General features: G+C 47.3%; 1 protein-coding gene across 1 annotated transcript; it reads left to right on the top strand.

Annotated features, from left to right (window-relative positions):
• Nucleotides 1–3,620: 3,620 nt before the first annotated feature.
• RRM2 (ribonucleotide reductase regulatory subunit M2) lies at nucleotides 3,621–11,142 on the top strand. Its single transcript, XM_043469366.1, has 10 exons — nucleotides 3,621–3,860; nucleotides 3,958–4,032; nucleotides 4,386–4,529; nucleotides 4,815–4,931; nucleotides 5,568–5,701; nucleotides 7,316–7,410; nucleotides 7,520–7,653; nucleotides 8,717–8,821; nucleotides 8,906–9,019; nucleotides 9,098–11,142. Exons 1-10 carry the CDS (start codon nucleotides 3,762–3,764, stop codon nucleotides 9,248–9,250), a joined length of 1,170 nt encoding a protein of 389 aa, XP_043325301.1. The 5' UTR covers nucleotides 3,621–3,761; the 3' UTR covers nucleotides 9,251–11,142.
• Nucleotides 11,143–16,036: the final 4,894 nt, after the last annotated feature.

Raw genomic sequence — 16,036 nt, 5'->3', positions numbered from 1 at the left:
TCAGTGTCATGGGGGAAAAAGGTGGAGGAGTTGTTCGAATCAAAAGAGACTAAAAAGACACAATAACCAACTATAATGCATGCGTTTAATAGGATCCTGCACCAAAAATGAACAAACCAAATTAAGAGACTTATGGACTAGATATTAAGTGATATAGAGAATTGATGTTAGTTTTCTTAGGTCTGAATATGGTATTGTGGTTATGTTAGAAAATGTGGATACTTTTAGGAGCTACATGCTGCAGTATGCTGAAATATCTAGGTGTGAAGTGTCATATCTATAACCCACATCAAATGATCCAGAAAAAAACAAAGTGTCACATACCTGTAGAGCGGGATGGAGCAAATAGGGCAAAAGAGAAACAACTGTTGAATCCTAGATGATGGGTGAACACTGTAGACTTCATCCCATTTTTCTGTATGTTGAAAATATTAAATATATATATATATCTGGCTGTGTGAGGTCTTAGATGCGGCATGTGGGATTTACTTCCCTGACTGGGGATTGAACCTAGGACCCCTACATTGGGAGCCTGGAGTCTTAGCCACTGGACTATGAGGGAAATCCCTGTAGAATACATTCCTTAAAAAAAACACATTTATTTATTATTGTTTTATGTTTTGGCTGTACTAGGTCTTGGTTGCTGTGCGGGGGCTTTCTCTAGTTGCTGGGAGCAGGGGCTTCTCATTGCCACTGCTTCTCTTGTTCTGGAGCTCTGGGTTCCAGGGCACGTGGGCTCTGTAGCTGTGGCCCACAGGCTCTGTTGCTACAAGGCATGTGGGATCTTCCTGGACCAGGGATGGAACCCGAGTCCCCTGCATTGGGAGGCAGATTCTTATCCACTGGGCCACCACCAGGGAAATCCCTGTTGAAAATACTGTTAATAAAAAGTTGGGAAAGAAAAGTTGCAGCTGTGCAGTGAAAGGAGCTGTGTGACCTTGGCAGCCTCCTTGCCTCTCGGGCCTTAGTCTCAACCTAAGAACAGGGCTGAAAACACCTATTTTCCCACTGTCTCTGGATTAAAGTGTAAATCGCCTGGTCCAGCGGCTATAGGGTCATCGTCATTAGTATTATTATGACAGTCTCCAGCACGATGTCAGGTATATATGGAGGCATGAGCGGCATCGGGAAACTCACTTGAGCTCCCTGAAACTCACTTGAGCTCCCTGGGTGGGCTGACGCTTAACGCTGCTGCCTGGGGGTGGAGCGAGCGAGGGGCCGGGTAGATGTTACTGCGCCTCATCTCACGCGCCTCCAGGCGGAAAAAAAAGTGCGACTTCGGGGGGCGTGGCCACTGGGGGGCGGGCGGCGGAAGCGGGGTGCGGCTTGCGGTGGCCGGCGTGGGATCCCAAAGCTATGAATGAGCACGGTCTCCCGGAAGTTGGGGGCGGAGCCTCCGTGTGTGGACCAGTCGCCGAGTAGCTGTCAAAACTGGCGCGGAAGGGAAAAGGGGCAAGATCCCAGGCGGATCTCAGCGCTTGGCGGCTGCCGGGAACATTCTCTCTTCCGGGGACTGGGCCGGACCTGGTCCCGCCGGGGCCCTTTCTCTCTACAGTACCCAGGCAAAGAGACGGACGGGGCCACTGCAGACCAGAACCTTGACTCGGTTGTGTGACCCCTCGGCGGGGCCACGTAGCCTTCGGCCCTTGCTTCCTCCTTTATAAAGTGAGAGCAGTAAAAACCCGATGTAGGGGGAAGTCGGGACATGCCGGAATGACTCAGAGGTGGGAGGAGGCGACGGTAAGGCAGGCGGCTTACCGCCCCCCACCCCCACTGCCTCGTGGCTGTTCAGCCGAAAATGAAGTCGCAGCTTCTGGCTCTCAGAGTGATCCTTTATGGTACCCGTGCACAGACTATATAGCAGGAGCTTATAAAAAAGCACATGGTGTCTGGGGCAGCCACCAAAAGGAGCAGGTCGGATATGAATTACCCGAAGTCGGAATGTGAGTCATGTATTAGAGGATACCAAGGACTTCTCGATAGTTTTGTTAGTTTTATGGCTGATAAAGCTATGATCACATCTGTCAATAAAAATACCCATTTTCTGGAGGTACATGCCAACGGGGAAATTGACAATGTCTGTGAGTTGCTTTCAAACACATGATTGAGACCAAAGTTTTAGTTGTTGCTTTGTCTAAGAGATGTGATGGTCGCTGATCTTTCTTCTCAGGCTTAGAGAATACTTTAAACACAGTATACAGTACTCTAAGAAATAGACCTCTGTGGGGAGGGTATCTTCCCTACCCTCACCTCTTTAAAGTATTGTATCTAGAAAAGACATTGTACAAAGTCCAAGCCTCACTCAGTGACAGCCCTGAGTGTGTGCGCTGTTAGAGCTTATCCTGGTTAATCATTTCTTTCCTGGATCCTAACACTTCTGTCTCATCAGTCATTTCTGGCGTTTTGCCACATGCAGGGCAAAAATCTATGGCAAATTTGAAAGACCAAGTGTAAAGTAAAATTAAAATGTTACTAAGTTTATGTCTCCACCATCACCCCAATGGAGGTTTTCAACCTCCTCTTCAAGCTCTTTGAGGCCCAGTAAGCAGTAAATGGGCTTATTTGGGCTTCCATGGTGGCTCAGACGTAAAAGGTCTGCCTGCAGTGCGGGAGACCGGGGGTTCGATCCCTGGTTTGGGAATATCCCCTAGAGAAGGAATGGCAACCCACTCCAGTATCCTTGCCTGGAAAATTCCATGGACAGAGAAGTCTGGCAGGCTATAGTTCATGGGGTCGCAAAGAGTCGGACACGACTGAGTGGACTTCACTTTTCACTTTTACAGCAGTATATGAAGTCCTAGTTATTAAATCATTCTCTGAACTTTTTCTCTGAATCTTCGCTCAGTTTGCAATTTTAAAAACACTGTCGACGTTGAGGACGAGATTTCAGGGGGAAACTTCACCAAAGACCCTCTCTCTCTGTTATCAGCTTGAAGGTTTACAATGGACTTCGTATTGTTCATGAATTACCTCATTTAGTCTTCTCGTTTTATTAGAAAGCCCGCAGCTTAGATATGGCTACAAGCCCGTTTTACCAGCGAGGGGACAACAGATGACGTGTCCAAGGGACACAGCCACTGCACCCCGGGGACCCTGTAGTTCCGCGGCTCTAACCGTTAGGCGGTCACCACCGGCCAGCCCCCACCTTTGCCGGACCTCAGGGACCTGGAACCCCCACCCGGGTACACACACGTATCCAGATCGCCGCAGCCACATCTCCCTCGCAGCCAGGGGCGTTTTACGGGCCTCCGTACCAAGCTCATCTGCAAAAACTATTTACGCGGAACCGAGAGCCGGGTTCCAGGGACGTCTTCAGAAAGGTGGGGCTCCGCGGGGGTGGGGAATTCGCTCCCGCTCGCGGGCCGGCGGGCTCCAATCGCGTTGCTTCATTCAATCCCAAACCGTTCCGGGGACGCGCGAGAGAGCCCGCGAGCCCGCCAGGGCGCACGGAGCGCGCAGGGGCTGCAGCCTTTGTCCGAGGAGGTCCTCGGGGAGGCGGGCGGCGGCGCTCGCGGCCCCCCAGAGGCCTGGGAGGGGCAGGTGCCCGGGGGTCCCGGGAGGGCAGGGCCTGGGGGCCAGACTGAGCTCCCGCGCAGCGCTTGAATCTGTGTGGGGTGGGCGGGGCCAGCCGGGATCCAGCCAATGGGGAAGTGGCCTCGCCCACTGGGCCGGCGCCTGGGGCTTTAAATATTCCCCCGCGGGGCCGTGCAGGGGCTCTCGGGACTCGCGCGCAGCGCCACCGCACTGACCTTCTCGCCACCATGCTCTCCGTCCGCGTCCCGCTCGCCACCATCGCTGACCCGCAGCAGCAGCAGCTCTCGCCCCTGAAGGGGCTCAGCCTAGCGGACAAGGAGAACACTGTGAGCGCCCCGGGGGGCGGGGGTCGGGGGCAGGGCGGCGGGGTCCTGTGGGTGGGTGGGGGCGCGGGCAGGCCTCTGACCATGCACCTCCCTGCAGCCCCCTTCCCTCAGCGGGACCCGCGTGCTGGCCAGCAAGACCGCGAGGAGGATCTTCCAGGAGCCCTCAGAGCCGGTGAGTAGGTGGGCTGCGGCGGGGGCGCGCGGCGAGGGGGCGCTGCACGCAAGGCGGTGCGGGCGGAGCCTGCTTGGCGCCAAAGCCTCATTGTCTGCTCTCAAACCCTACCCACCTTTCCTGGGCCCGCGCTGCCTTCCCGCCAAAGTCTGCTCCCTCCCCAGCACCATTGCACATCTGGACATTTCCTATTTCTCTATATTCCTATAGAATCCAAGTATGACAACCGACTTACCTTCAGGCCCATGGGATTTCTGATCATTGGAGGTATTCTGCTTGAAAAAGAAATGACAGTTTCATGATTCGCCCTATACTTAACATTTTTTTCCCCTTACATTTTCCTTTCCCAACAGAACCCTAAGCTATCTGCCCCCAGTGTGGAGGACGAACCACTTCTGAGAGAAAACCCCCGCCGCTTTGTCATCTTTCCTATCGAATACCATGATATTTGGCAGATGTATAAGAAAGCTGAGGCTTCCTTTTGGACAGCTGAGGAGGTAATCAGATGCAGCAACTAGGAGACTTAAAAGACCCTTTGCCCATTGCCTCTCTAGAGGAAGACCCCAGCCGGGCCGGCTATAACATGTTTAAAATATGCTTTGCTGTCCTCCCTGTCCCTATTTGGAATGGTTGTCCACTCAGGATGTGAGATGTTCAAATTGACAGAATATGGGAGGGGTATATAAATCAGGTGGTGCTAGTAGACTTATTAAAGTTGAACCATTAGGCATATGTGTGAAGGTCCTGCCGGCTTAAACCCTTTGTGAACTTCTGTATTTCAGGTGGACCTTTCCAAGGACATTCAGCACTGGGAAGCCCTGAAGCCTGAGGAGAGATATTTTATTTCCCATGTGCTGGCTTTCTTTGCAGCAAGTGATGGCATAGTAAATGAAAATTTGGTGAGTTCCCCCTGTCTCCCTCCCCTCCCCGCCCCCCCGCCCCCCGCCCCCCCCCGGAAAAAGTACCTTTACTCAAGATTTATGTGAGAACTAACAATTCTCTTTTTTGTCTTTTAAAATTTTGCACACTGAATATGTATATATCTATATCTGTAAACCAGGGTTTTATATTCTATGGCATTTTCTGTTCTATAGTGTACTTTGCAGTTATTTTCTTCCTTATGGTATTTTTTTCCCCAACTGTACAGAAACAATGTTAAGACAATGTTAAGTGAAGGAAATGGCAACCCACTCCAGTATTCTTGCCTGGAGAATCCTATGGACGGAGGAGCCTGATGGGCTACAGTCCACGGGGTCACAAAGAGTCAGACACGACTGAGCGACTTAACTAAGTGATAGTAATAGATCCAGAACCTTAGTAACTATCTATTTGCTCTCCTTTTTGTGGCTTTGCTGTTTTTTTTAATAACTGGTCGCATATATGTCTTGAGTGCATCCTCCTTGCAATGAATGAAAATGAATTACTATGTCTAGCTTATAATGATACAAAAACGGAAGTGTGAGGCAACCAGTGTTCTTTGACTGAATTGCTGCTGGTAGATTTTCCATAAAATGATCTTTGTGTTTTACCACTAGGTGGAGCGGTTTAGCCAAGAAGTTCAGATTACCGAAGCACGTTGTTTCTATGGCTTCCAAATTGCCATGGAAAACATACATTCTGAAATGTATAGTCTCCTCATTGACACTTACATTAAAGATTCCAAAGAAAGGTGAGTATTTGGGTGGTGATATGCCAACATATTTATTTAGGATTACTAGTTGTTACTTTTTGAAATCGTATAGGGATAGAAAAATGACTCTAAAATGAGTAAGTCAAAGAAACTCCTAGCACCCATGGTCATGTCTACTCTTAAGAACAGGCCTAAATTCACTTTACTAGTCAATTGCTAAAAACAGTTATAAGGTTACTCCATCCTTTGAGAGCTGGAAACATACTAGTGAACATCCAATCTAATGCCTTCTGAGAAAACATTCCATGAGGCTGTCTGATGAGCAAAAACTTAGATTTGATAGTTTTCATGTCTGGCAAATCTGTCAACTTACAGTGTGAGGCTGGCGCAGGGTGGAGTGGGTGGAGGATGCAAAGTTGAAGATAAAACCAGCCTCTTAAGGGGCTTGCAACATAATATAGAAAATAAGACCTAGGAATATAAGTGGAGGAATTACGTAATAAATAGCACAGAGGCAGCAGTGAACCATGAAATTAATTCAGGCACACAGCAATTTGCCTGAAATGATAGTATATATTGGGATAACAGAGAACAAATGTAAGTAGCTTAGGGCCTATTTTACATTGTCAGGATTGACTGGAGAGGAAGGGAGCACTAGAAATAGGCGTTTGAGTAGCTTGGATACTAAGGTCAGCTTCAGGACAAGAGCCTGTGTAGCACAGAACTGGTGAAGCTGAGGAGTAGCCTTTTGTAGATGATGTGGAAGAAAGTAAAGAGGGAAAATAAATGAGTGGTGACTTGAAAGGCCGGCAGGATGGAGGAAACTCTTTGTGGGGGCTGGGGGGCGGTTGTAAAATGATTTGAACATGTTTGCAGACAGAAATGAGAAAAGAAAGTAAAGGTAGGGCATGATTGGAATAGATTACCAGAAGGGAGGGATCAGAATGGCCTGATGGTTGGGCTTTGAAAGCTAGGGAGAGGCAAGGAAAGAGAATAAAAGGAGCCCAAGGTCTGATGGAAACAAGCTCACTGGGACAGGCTGGGGAATCTCTGGACTCCTGAAGTAGGCGCAGGGAGGAAGAGGGTAATGAGGAAGACCTGGGTGAGTGTAGGGCCAGTTGGTTTGCTCTTCTGACCTGGGATCAAGGATGTAGCAGAGTTATAAAGTGAAAGCAATCACAGGTTGTTTAGTTTATTGACTTCAATTATTTTATTATATACTTACGGCATTTGGGGCCCAAATAATTGGCACAGTGATATTGTGTAGGCGGTTAGGGCATCAGTTTAGGGAGACAATGGTCAACATAGCTTAAGTAGTCCTAGCAGTTAAGCTTTTGCAGTTCTTTGAATTTAAAGATAGGGCCTGTGGACCTTGTTATCACCTGAACTTGAAATAATGAAACCAATCAATGCTCTTGATGTAACAGACTGAGGTTGTGGGGCTCAGTATGAACTAATGGTACCTAAATTTTATTCACATAAACCAAATGGATTTTTGATATTTTTTCTAAAACACTGGAGGAAAAAGCAAGCCAGTAAAAAGAAAACATTTCAGTTTGAATCCCAAATTGGTCTTGGTCCCAGTGCTCTTACCTAGAAGCTGATACTAGAAGTCTTTGCTAGAATGGCTGATCATCTGTGTGTGCCTACCAGGGAATTTCTCTTCAACGCCATTGAGACGATGCCTTGTGTGAAGAAGAAGGCAGATTGGGCCTTGCGCTGGATTGGGGACAAAGAAGCTACGTATGGTAAGGGACCTTGGCCCTACTTACCCCTGAGCTTCATTTTCTAAGTGATGTTACTGGTTTGTTCCTATGAACACAGACAGATACAGAAATATTTTGTTTTTAACTGTAGGAGAACGTGTGGTAGCCTTTGCCGCAGTGGAAGGCATCTTCTTTTCCGGTTCTTTTGCATCGATATTCTGGCTCAAGAAACGAGGACTGATGCCTGGCCTCACATTTTCCAATGAACTTATTAGCAGAGATGAGGTGGGTCTAATTCAGAAAACAGGCTGACCTGCACCCCAAACACCTACAACCCCGTGTTCACTGAAGGGAACCCAAGATGTGAGATTGCCTTAAATGCACATTTAACTTGTGGGTTCAACCATAGGCATCTTGGCAGAGAATGAAATAATTTGCTGAAATTATTTTACTCATATTCTCAGTATACATAGGTATTTCTCTATGTATGGAATTTTTTTTTTAGGGGAAGTAATATTATTTCTACCTGGTCTTCTGTGTGATCCTTCTGTACTTCAACTAGTTAGAGAACATCTCAGTGAATCCATTCTGGTCCAGTATGTCTTTGAATGCACTTGGATTAAAATGCCAAAGAGGAAAGTAAAGGTGCCCAGATGTTCTGTATAACTCCCATCAGCGTTGTCTGGGTGTGTGTGTTCTCAGTCATGTCTGACTCTGCGACCCTGTGGACTGTGTAGCCTGCCAGGCTTCTCTGTCCGTGAAATTTTGCAGGCAAGAGATACTAGAGTGTTGCCATTCCCTTCTCCAGGGGATCTTCCTAACCCAGGGATCGAACCTGTATCTCCTGCATTGGCAGGTGAATTCTTTACCCTTGAGCTATCAGGGAAACCACTCCCATCAACTTTACTTGGGATTTAATGCACTAAGACTTTTGCAGACTTGATTCACTTGAAATTGCATTACTATTACTGATTTCCCAGACATTAGGTTATAAATCTAAAAACTAACCAGGCTATTCGGAGTTTTGCCTTTCCTGTTGAAAGTAGTGGTGGTGAATGTTAGAGCTCAGGGCTGTAGGAAGGAAGAATGCTGAGAAAAAGTTCCTCCCACTCCTTGGCAACCACAGAGGAGTGAGGACCAGACCTGTCTCACTGTCCTCTAGGGGGCCCTGGGGGGCCAAGCCTGCCTAGGTGACACAGCTGTTGAGTCATCTTCCCCTTGACATTTGAAATGCTTTAGTCTGACCACATAGGATGTCTAACAAGAATGCCAGCCTAACAGTTTCCTCTTCCATATTAATGATAGAAGTCTACTGCTCTGTTGGTGACCTTAAACCTTTTTCTTCTAGGGTTTGCACTGTGACTTTGCCTGCCTTATGTTCAAACACCTGTTGCACAAACCTTCAGAACAGAGAGTAAAAGAAATAATCGTCAATGCAGTTAGGATAGAACAGGTGGGTAACACGGGGAGGCCTTGTGCTTGCTAGAAGACCTCTTAATGCTTCCGTTTTATTGAGAAGCTGTGCTCTGGCCCCTAGGAGTTCCTCACGGAGGCCCTGCCTGTGAAGCTCATTGGGATGAATTGCACTTTGATGAAGCAGTACATCGAGTTCGTGGCAGATAGACTTATGCTGGAGCTGGGCTTTAACAAGGTAAAGTATTGTGGGTAGCCCTCTGGTTCTTTCTGAAACCGGTGTTCTGTGCTTACGTTTTGCTATGAACCTTTTCAGGTTTTCAGAGTAGAAAATCCATTTGACTTTATGGAAAATATTTCACTGGAGGGGAAGACTAACTTCTTTGAGAAGAGAGTAGGCGAGTATCAGAGGATGGGAGTGATGTCAAGTCCGACGGAGAATTCCTTTACCTTGGATGCCGACTTCTAAGTGACCTGAAGATGTGCTCTTACCTTGCTGATTTTTTTTTTTCCTTCTCATCAAAAAAGAAAAAAATCAGCTACTTGAACCATATCAACGAGCTACACCATGAATTGTCCATCATGTTCACTAATGGCATCTTTAGCACTGTGTAGCTACCTCAAAATCAATCCTGTTAATGCTAGTGGGGTCACCTAGATGGAAAGTAGTCAAAAGCTACTCAAGTTCTTGAAAGATCTTGGTCCGTGTTTGGCTTTTGCAAGCAGGCTAGCTGAACAGGACTTACTTTGCCTCTTAACAGCCGCTTTCTTGGCCTCCAAGTGTAGGGACTCCAGCGAGTTTGATCCGGAAAGATTAAAGAGTAACTGCCACAAGACTGTAGGAAGACATCAGACTCACTGCTTCTGAGCAGATTTTAAAGTTTACTTATGATTTGTATATAAAACTGGCACTTTACACACAAATAAACATAGTTTGAACTGTCAGGGTAAAGGCTTGATTTTACCTAAATTTGTTGGTTTCTGCACCAAATGCAAAAGTATTCTATTTACCAATAGTGGGAGCCAATTCAAGATTTACTAGGTGACCAGAGTAGGTTAAGCCTATGTAAACTAAGCATGTTATTTTTCTTCTTTTCTTGAATGAATTAAATTGAAGCGCTTTTTTGACTCAATCCTGTGCACGCCTAGGTATTAGTATCAGCCAGGTGGTGCCCCCTTGAACACAGGTTGGTGTCCTGTTGTAGAGCCCAGGTTGAGTATCCCAGGATAAGAGATGAGAGATCTCTAGGAACTAAAGTTCAGATCCAGGCTCACTGTAGGTTACCTGGGTGTGCGGGAGGGGCTGTATCATTTAGTTTCTCAAATTGTATGTTCCTCAACTTCAAGTTAGTATGAAAGATCCTTGAAGAGTCTTCTTAGCAGGGATCCAAGATATAATATTAACATTGTAAGTTGGTTTTGAAATCACCCTTGAATGATAGGACCCACCTATATAATATCTTTGGCCTATTAAGTGGTAAAGGCAGGACTGAAATGTCCCCTCCTAAAAGTTGAGTGTTTATTCTGATTTTGTGAAATTTGTAAGTAGGTACTGTTGACTTAACCATTTATACTTATAAGTTAGAAAAGTTTTCTACTATCTATGTTTTTTTAATATTATATCTGTAGTTTATACTTTGAAATAATTACCCAGTATTATTTTCCAGTTCATAATTGAGTAGTTACCATTCAGTGCAATGACTTCTAGGATTTGCGTAAACCTTAGCATCATCTGCTGGATTCTTAAACTGCAGTAGAAAACTAGTGTTATGTGAATAATTAGTACATGTTCCACTCAAATATTAATTTCAGAAAAGAAACTATAAACTTAATTGGTATATTTAATAGGGCTGGTTTGAATCAATCTGCCTTTTTATTCCTTCCTCCCTCCAAAAAAGGCAAGATGTAATATGGAAGGAAATAAGTGACACCCATCAATCTCTCGGCTGTTTGTTAACACATTGTGTTGTGTGTTGGCTGACCACTGGCCTGTCCTATTGTCAGTTTTCTTCCTTGTATAAATGGTAAAATAGTCGATTTAAAATTTTCTGTAATATGGGATCCTTCTCTATCTTTTAAATTATTGTTGTAAAGTTAATCCAGATTATATGGTCCTTAAACGTAGGCAACACAAAAATAAACACTTTAGCTGGCATGGTTAGGTACAGGTGGAAGTTGGAAGCAAATTTTAGGATTCTACCTCCCATTAGCTGTGTGATACAAGCATTAACTTCCACCAATTAGGATCCGGTTTCTTCATCTGTTTCAAGGGAAAACAGATTTTGTCTAAAACGTCTCAAAATCCTAATATTGAGTACTGCACAAGTGTTCAGTGATTTCAATAAAACTGTTCTTGTGTCAGTTCCTTGTTAACACTTGTGTTTCAATCTAGGAAGAAAAAACTAGAAAGTATTTCATAAATATTGTGTAGGGGTTCGTTTGCTTTCTGCAGTTCTGGGGAGGGGGCTTTGTCGTGGCTGTTCTAGCACAAGTTGTGGGAAACAGGTTCACTTGAAGGGTGATGCCCCGAAGCATCTGCCGAACTGCACATGGGTTTGTGAAACCAGGAACAAGGGAGTTGAACTTGGCTCACAGCCTCGGGTGAGCCACCTCAGGGCCTGGGTCTCCTGGACTAGGTTTTGCTTTGCTGGCCCTCATCAGACTGTCCCTCTTGTCTGTAAATGCCCTTTCCTGGGGCAATCCCACTTCCCTTCACCTGTGCATTCTTAAACTAATGAATTACTCATTGTATCCCCACTGGTGATGTACAGTTATTCATTGAGCAAATGGCAGGCTCCCCGCCGGGTGTCGGAGGTGGGGCTGAGGGCAAAGCCCTCCCTGTGAGGTTTAGGTTTACCCCTCAGGCCGAAGCTGGGTGCCTAAGTAAATCCCAATTAGATGAGGATGCAGTTCTGGAGCCAAACCAGGGGAGACAGCGATGGGGATGCTGGTTGCGGGGGAGCATTTAGGAGTGTGGAGATACTGCTTTCCCTGCTGGAGGTGGGGTTACAGATGAGTCTTCCCAACTGCTTTTCTTCTGCTTCATTGCACTGAGATTCCTTCCCTGTACTCCTATGAAGAATGTTCACTTAGAAGGCACACATTTTAGCCACTTCTGTCTTGGAGTTTGGGCTTCCCTCGTAGCTCGGTGGTAAAGAATCTGCCTGCCAGTGCAGAAGTAGTACGTTCAGTCCCTGGGTGGGGAATCCCATGGACAGAGGAGCCCGGTGAGCTATAGTCCACAAAGTCACAAGAGACACAACTATCTTATCATACAACCTCCAAGGATTATGCCCTTGGAGTGGCTGGTGGATGCCATTGAATTTGTGCTGGCGTTTGGAGTGGTTAGAAGTGTGTTCTATGTCCTGGAGGAGTCTCTTTGGGGAGCTTTGCCTTTTATCCCCAAAACACCATCAGATACTTCCAGGCAGCTGTGCTCTAAGGACCATCAACTATTAGCCTCCACGCGGGCAGCCCAAGGTCATGTTTTTTCTTGCGATCCACCTATGCTGGCTGCCGGAGCCCTCAGATACAGCCCCCATACTTCACTTGGAGGACCTGCATCAGTGTAGTCAGACCACTGGGCCTGAACTGCCTTTGCTGCATTGATCTTGGTGGTGAAACTAGGGAGCCCACAGTTTTAATGAGTTTACCTTGGGAGATTCTGAAACATTTGACATTGGGATGGACTTTATATGGTTCAAACCAGTGGTTTTCAACTCTGGTGGACATTATAATCACCCATGGGCTTTAAAAAACCTAGTAGCCTGGATCCCACTTTCCGGTTTCCCTGGATGTGCTTTCTGATTGGGCTCCAGATGTACTGAGCCCCAACACTTACATAGGAGGCACATTTAATCACTCCTGATCCCTGGGGTTCTGCTCCCTTGGTGTGGCCCAGCCTGGCTGCCATAACAGTGGTGGGAGCCCCCCCTTGCCTGCCAGGCATTGCCTGGCCTTTGATCCAGCCTGAGGACTGGCTCCTTGCAGAGATGGTATTTATAAGTGCCCTCTGGCCAGGGAGGGGCTTCCCTGATAGCTCAGTTGTAAAGAATCTGCCTGCAATGTGGGAGACCTGGGTTTGATTCCTGGGTCGGGAAGATATGCTAGAGAAGGGGTAGGGTACCCACTCCAGTATTCTTGGGCTTCCCTGGTTGCTCAGCTGGTAAAGAATCCACCTGCAATGCGGGAGACCTGGGTTCAATCCCTTGGTCAGGAAGATCCCCTGAAGAAGAGAAAGGCTACCCACTCCAGTATTCTGGCCTGGAGAATTCCAAGGACTATACAGTCCATGGGGTCGCAAAGAGTCACACGACTGAGCGACTTTCACTTTCCCTTTCTGGCCAGGGTGCTGTTCAGTAGGATCAAGATCCTGATAATGTCTTAACTGCAGAGCAAGACAATCCCAGCCCCTCAGTGAGTGACCGCAGCTTTGAGGCCACACAATTGCATGGCTTGGCCCATTCAGACCAGCAAAGACTCTGCTTGGACCCTATCTACTCCATCCCCTTCTGTAGAGGGGGCTCCGCCTCCTGCTGTACTCTCTGGGCAGTCATTCCTTGGAGTGGATTCAGTAACTACAACCACCTTGTTCAGTTGTGTGCGATCCCATGGACTGCAGCACACTGGGCTTCCCTGGCCTTCACTAGCTCTCAGAGTTTGCTCAAAATTCATGTCCGTGAGTTTTGCGTCAATGATGCCTTCCAACCATCTCATCCTCTGTCGCCCTCTTCTCCTGCCTTCAATCTTTCCCAGCATCAGTGTCTTTTCCAATGAGTTGGCTCTTCACATCAGGTGGCCATAGTATTGGAACTTCAGCTTCAACGTCAGACTTTCCAATGAATATTCAAGGTTGATTTCCTTTAGGATTGACTGGTTTGATCTTGCTGTCCAAGGGACTCTCAAGAGTTTTCTCCAACACTGTAGTTCGAAAGCAGCAATTCTTCGGCGCACACCCTTTATGGTCCAGTGCTCACATCTGTACATGACTACTGGATAAACCATAGTTTGGCTCTAAAGATTAAAGTGTGGCTCCAGCAAGATGGTGCCTGAAAACCCTCCTGCTTCAGACACCTCCCAGTGATAAACAAAAGTTAAATGGCTGCTGACTTCCTAAGAAAGGAAGATTCTCAGATGCTGGGAACAAAGACAGTGACCCTGGGAGACTGCTTGGAAAAGCCCTGTTGGTTTCTCTAAGGAACCAACAATTTCTCTTGTTGGTTCCTTAGAGAAATCAGGGTAAAGGACCAAACACCCTTGGGTTAGCTGGGAGGGGTTGATCTGCACCATAGGAGGAGTTAGAACCAAAACATCTGCACAAAGCAGGAAGTTGAACAGAAATAGAGTCTAATAATCCCACTAGCCCTGGGGAGAGGATGAGGGTGTTGATCTTTCTGGACTCTGAAAAAGGCAAAACCCTAGGTAGGCCTGCGTGGTCTAGAAACTTGGAGATGCATACCCCCAACCCAGCTGTGCGTGGTTCCCACATAACAACGTACAAGGAAGGGCTTCCCTGGCAGTCCAGTGGTCAAGAATCCGCCTTCCAATACAGAGGATGTGAGTTCGATCGCTGGTCTGGGGAACTAAGATCCCATATGTGGCAAGGCAACTAAGCCTGTGCGCCACAGCTAGAGAGAAGCTGGGGTACTGCAATTAAGACCCGATGGAGTCAAATAAAATAAAGTTAAATAAAATACTATTTTTAAAAAAACATTCAAAGAAACAAGCCACATGACTGTAGGAACAATGGGTATAAGCATCTCAAGAATGTGGATTAATAAGATAACAAGTACTCTTGCCTGGAGAATCCCTTGTACAGAGGAGCCCGGTGAGCTACAGTCCACGGGGTTGCAGAGTTGGACATGACTGAACGACTGACACACACGTGATCAAAGGCAAAAGTGAATCAAACCGCAAAGAACAGAACTATAAAGAAATAACAGGCCGATTTTTAAAGAACCAGCTAGAATTTCTAAGAATACAATACTACTGGGATTCAAGCTCTTACAGCTTTAAAAAATAACCTGCTTAGTACGATTAGACATGGCTGGTGAATTAGTGACCCTCAGGGATGTAGCTGTAAGGAATCACCTGAAAGTAGGTATGAAGTTGGGAGGGACAGCAGGCGTGGAGGGCAGGATGGAAGGACACCTTATGTCTAAAGGGAGTCATAGGGGGGTCAATGGCGAGGTAGTCATGTAACTTTCCAGAATTGGCTTGTCCTCATAATCAGAGTCCAAGGATGCCCATCCTCCCACATCCAGATGGTACCATCAGAGCAGCGTTCTGGGGCAAGTGTAGGCTGGCCAGGTGTGACCCATCACTGCTCGTGACGTGAGCAGGGCAAATTTGCAGTTTGGCCACACTCACCTGGGGACAAGCCAGGTGAGGGGTTGAGGCCAGGCTGGTAGCAGGCCGGTGTGGAGACAGCAGGGCCCTCCAAGTTTGGGGGTTGGAGCTGAGGCTTCCTGGGTGTGGCCCTTGACCGGAGAGTTTAAGCCCTGCCTGAGGCTTCCCGTGACCCAGAGAAGACCTCTAACTCTGCACCCTCTGTGACGTGGCGGGCGGTGTTGCTGTCCCTCCTGGCTCTGCAAGATGGAATCTGCTTTAGGGGTGGGTAGAGCCTTGGAAGGCTGGTTACCCCCTCCTCCCACCAGAGGCCACTGATGACCCTGGTTGCTCACAGTCAAAGTCCTGTGACCACAGTCACCGTGGGCAGATGGTTTGAAAAGAGGATCTGGTTTACTGCCAGCCAGGGCCAGGCTTAGGGCTTGCATTTGATTTGAACTAGCGGAGGCCCTGTTTTTCCCCCAGGCCTTGGGGTTTAGGGTACAGAGGGTTTGGGGCTGCTGCAGCCACCTTGCAACCATGAAGCAGGCCTGTATTGACAGTGCACCCCACACACGGGAGAAGAGCTGATTTTCAGAGAAACAGAGTGTTGAGACTTCATTTTCTGGATCCAGCCATGCCTGAAGTCCACACCCAAACTATTCCCTTAAGTAAGCCAATGAGTTCACAACAGCCCTGAGTTCCTGTCATCCACAATCACCCTGGGGCAGGGAGAATTAGATCCATTTTACAGACACAGCCTTGAGGCACAGGCAGGTCACCTGCCTTGCTGGGAACCGGACTTAGATAAAACAGTGGCCGACCAGGACTGGAACTCACGTGTCCTGGCCCCATGGCCACGCTCCATCCCTTTACCCCTTGGGAGTGATGGTTCTCCTTTTTGGGAGGCCGGGCACCCAGGCCGCCA

The sequence above is a fragment of the Cervus canadensis genome, chromosome 5 (genome assembly GCF_019320065.1).
Source record: "Cervus canadensis isolate Bull #8, Minnesota chromosome 5, ASM1932006v1, whole genome shotgun sequence".
Taxonomy (NCBI): Eukaryota; Metazoa; Chordata; class Mammalia; order Artiodactyla; family Cervidae; genus Cervus; species Cervus canadensis.
This window is presented reverse-complemented; position numbering and strand designations above follow the sequence as displayed.

What these genes read in the sequence shown, in the direction of transcription:
- RRM2 (XM_043469366.1), top strand. Translation starts at nt 3,762, where the DNA reads ATGCTCTCCGTCCGCGTCCCGCTCGCCACCATCGCTGACCCGCAGCAG. An exon ending in GCATAGTAAATGAAAATTTG is followed by an intron (nt 4,932 to 5,567) that starts GTGAGTTCCCCC and finishes TTTTACCACTAG; the next exon opens with GTGGAGCGGTTTAGCCAAGA. An exon ending in GGACAAAGAAGCTACGTATG is followed by an intron (nt 7,411 to 7,519) that starts GTAAGGGACCTT and finishes TTTTAACTGTAG; the next exon opens with GAGAACGTGTGGTAGCCTTT.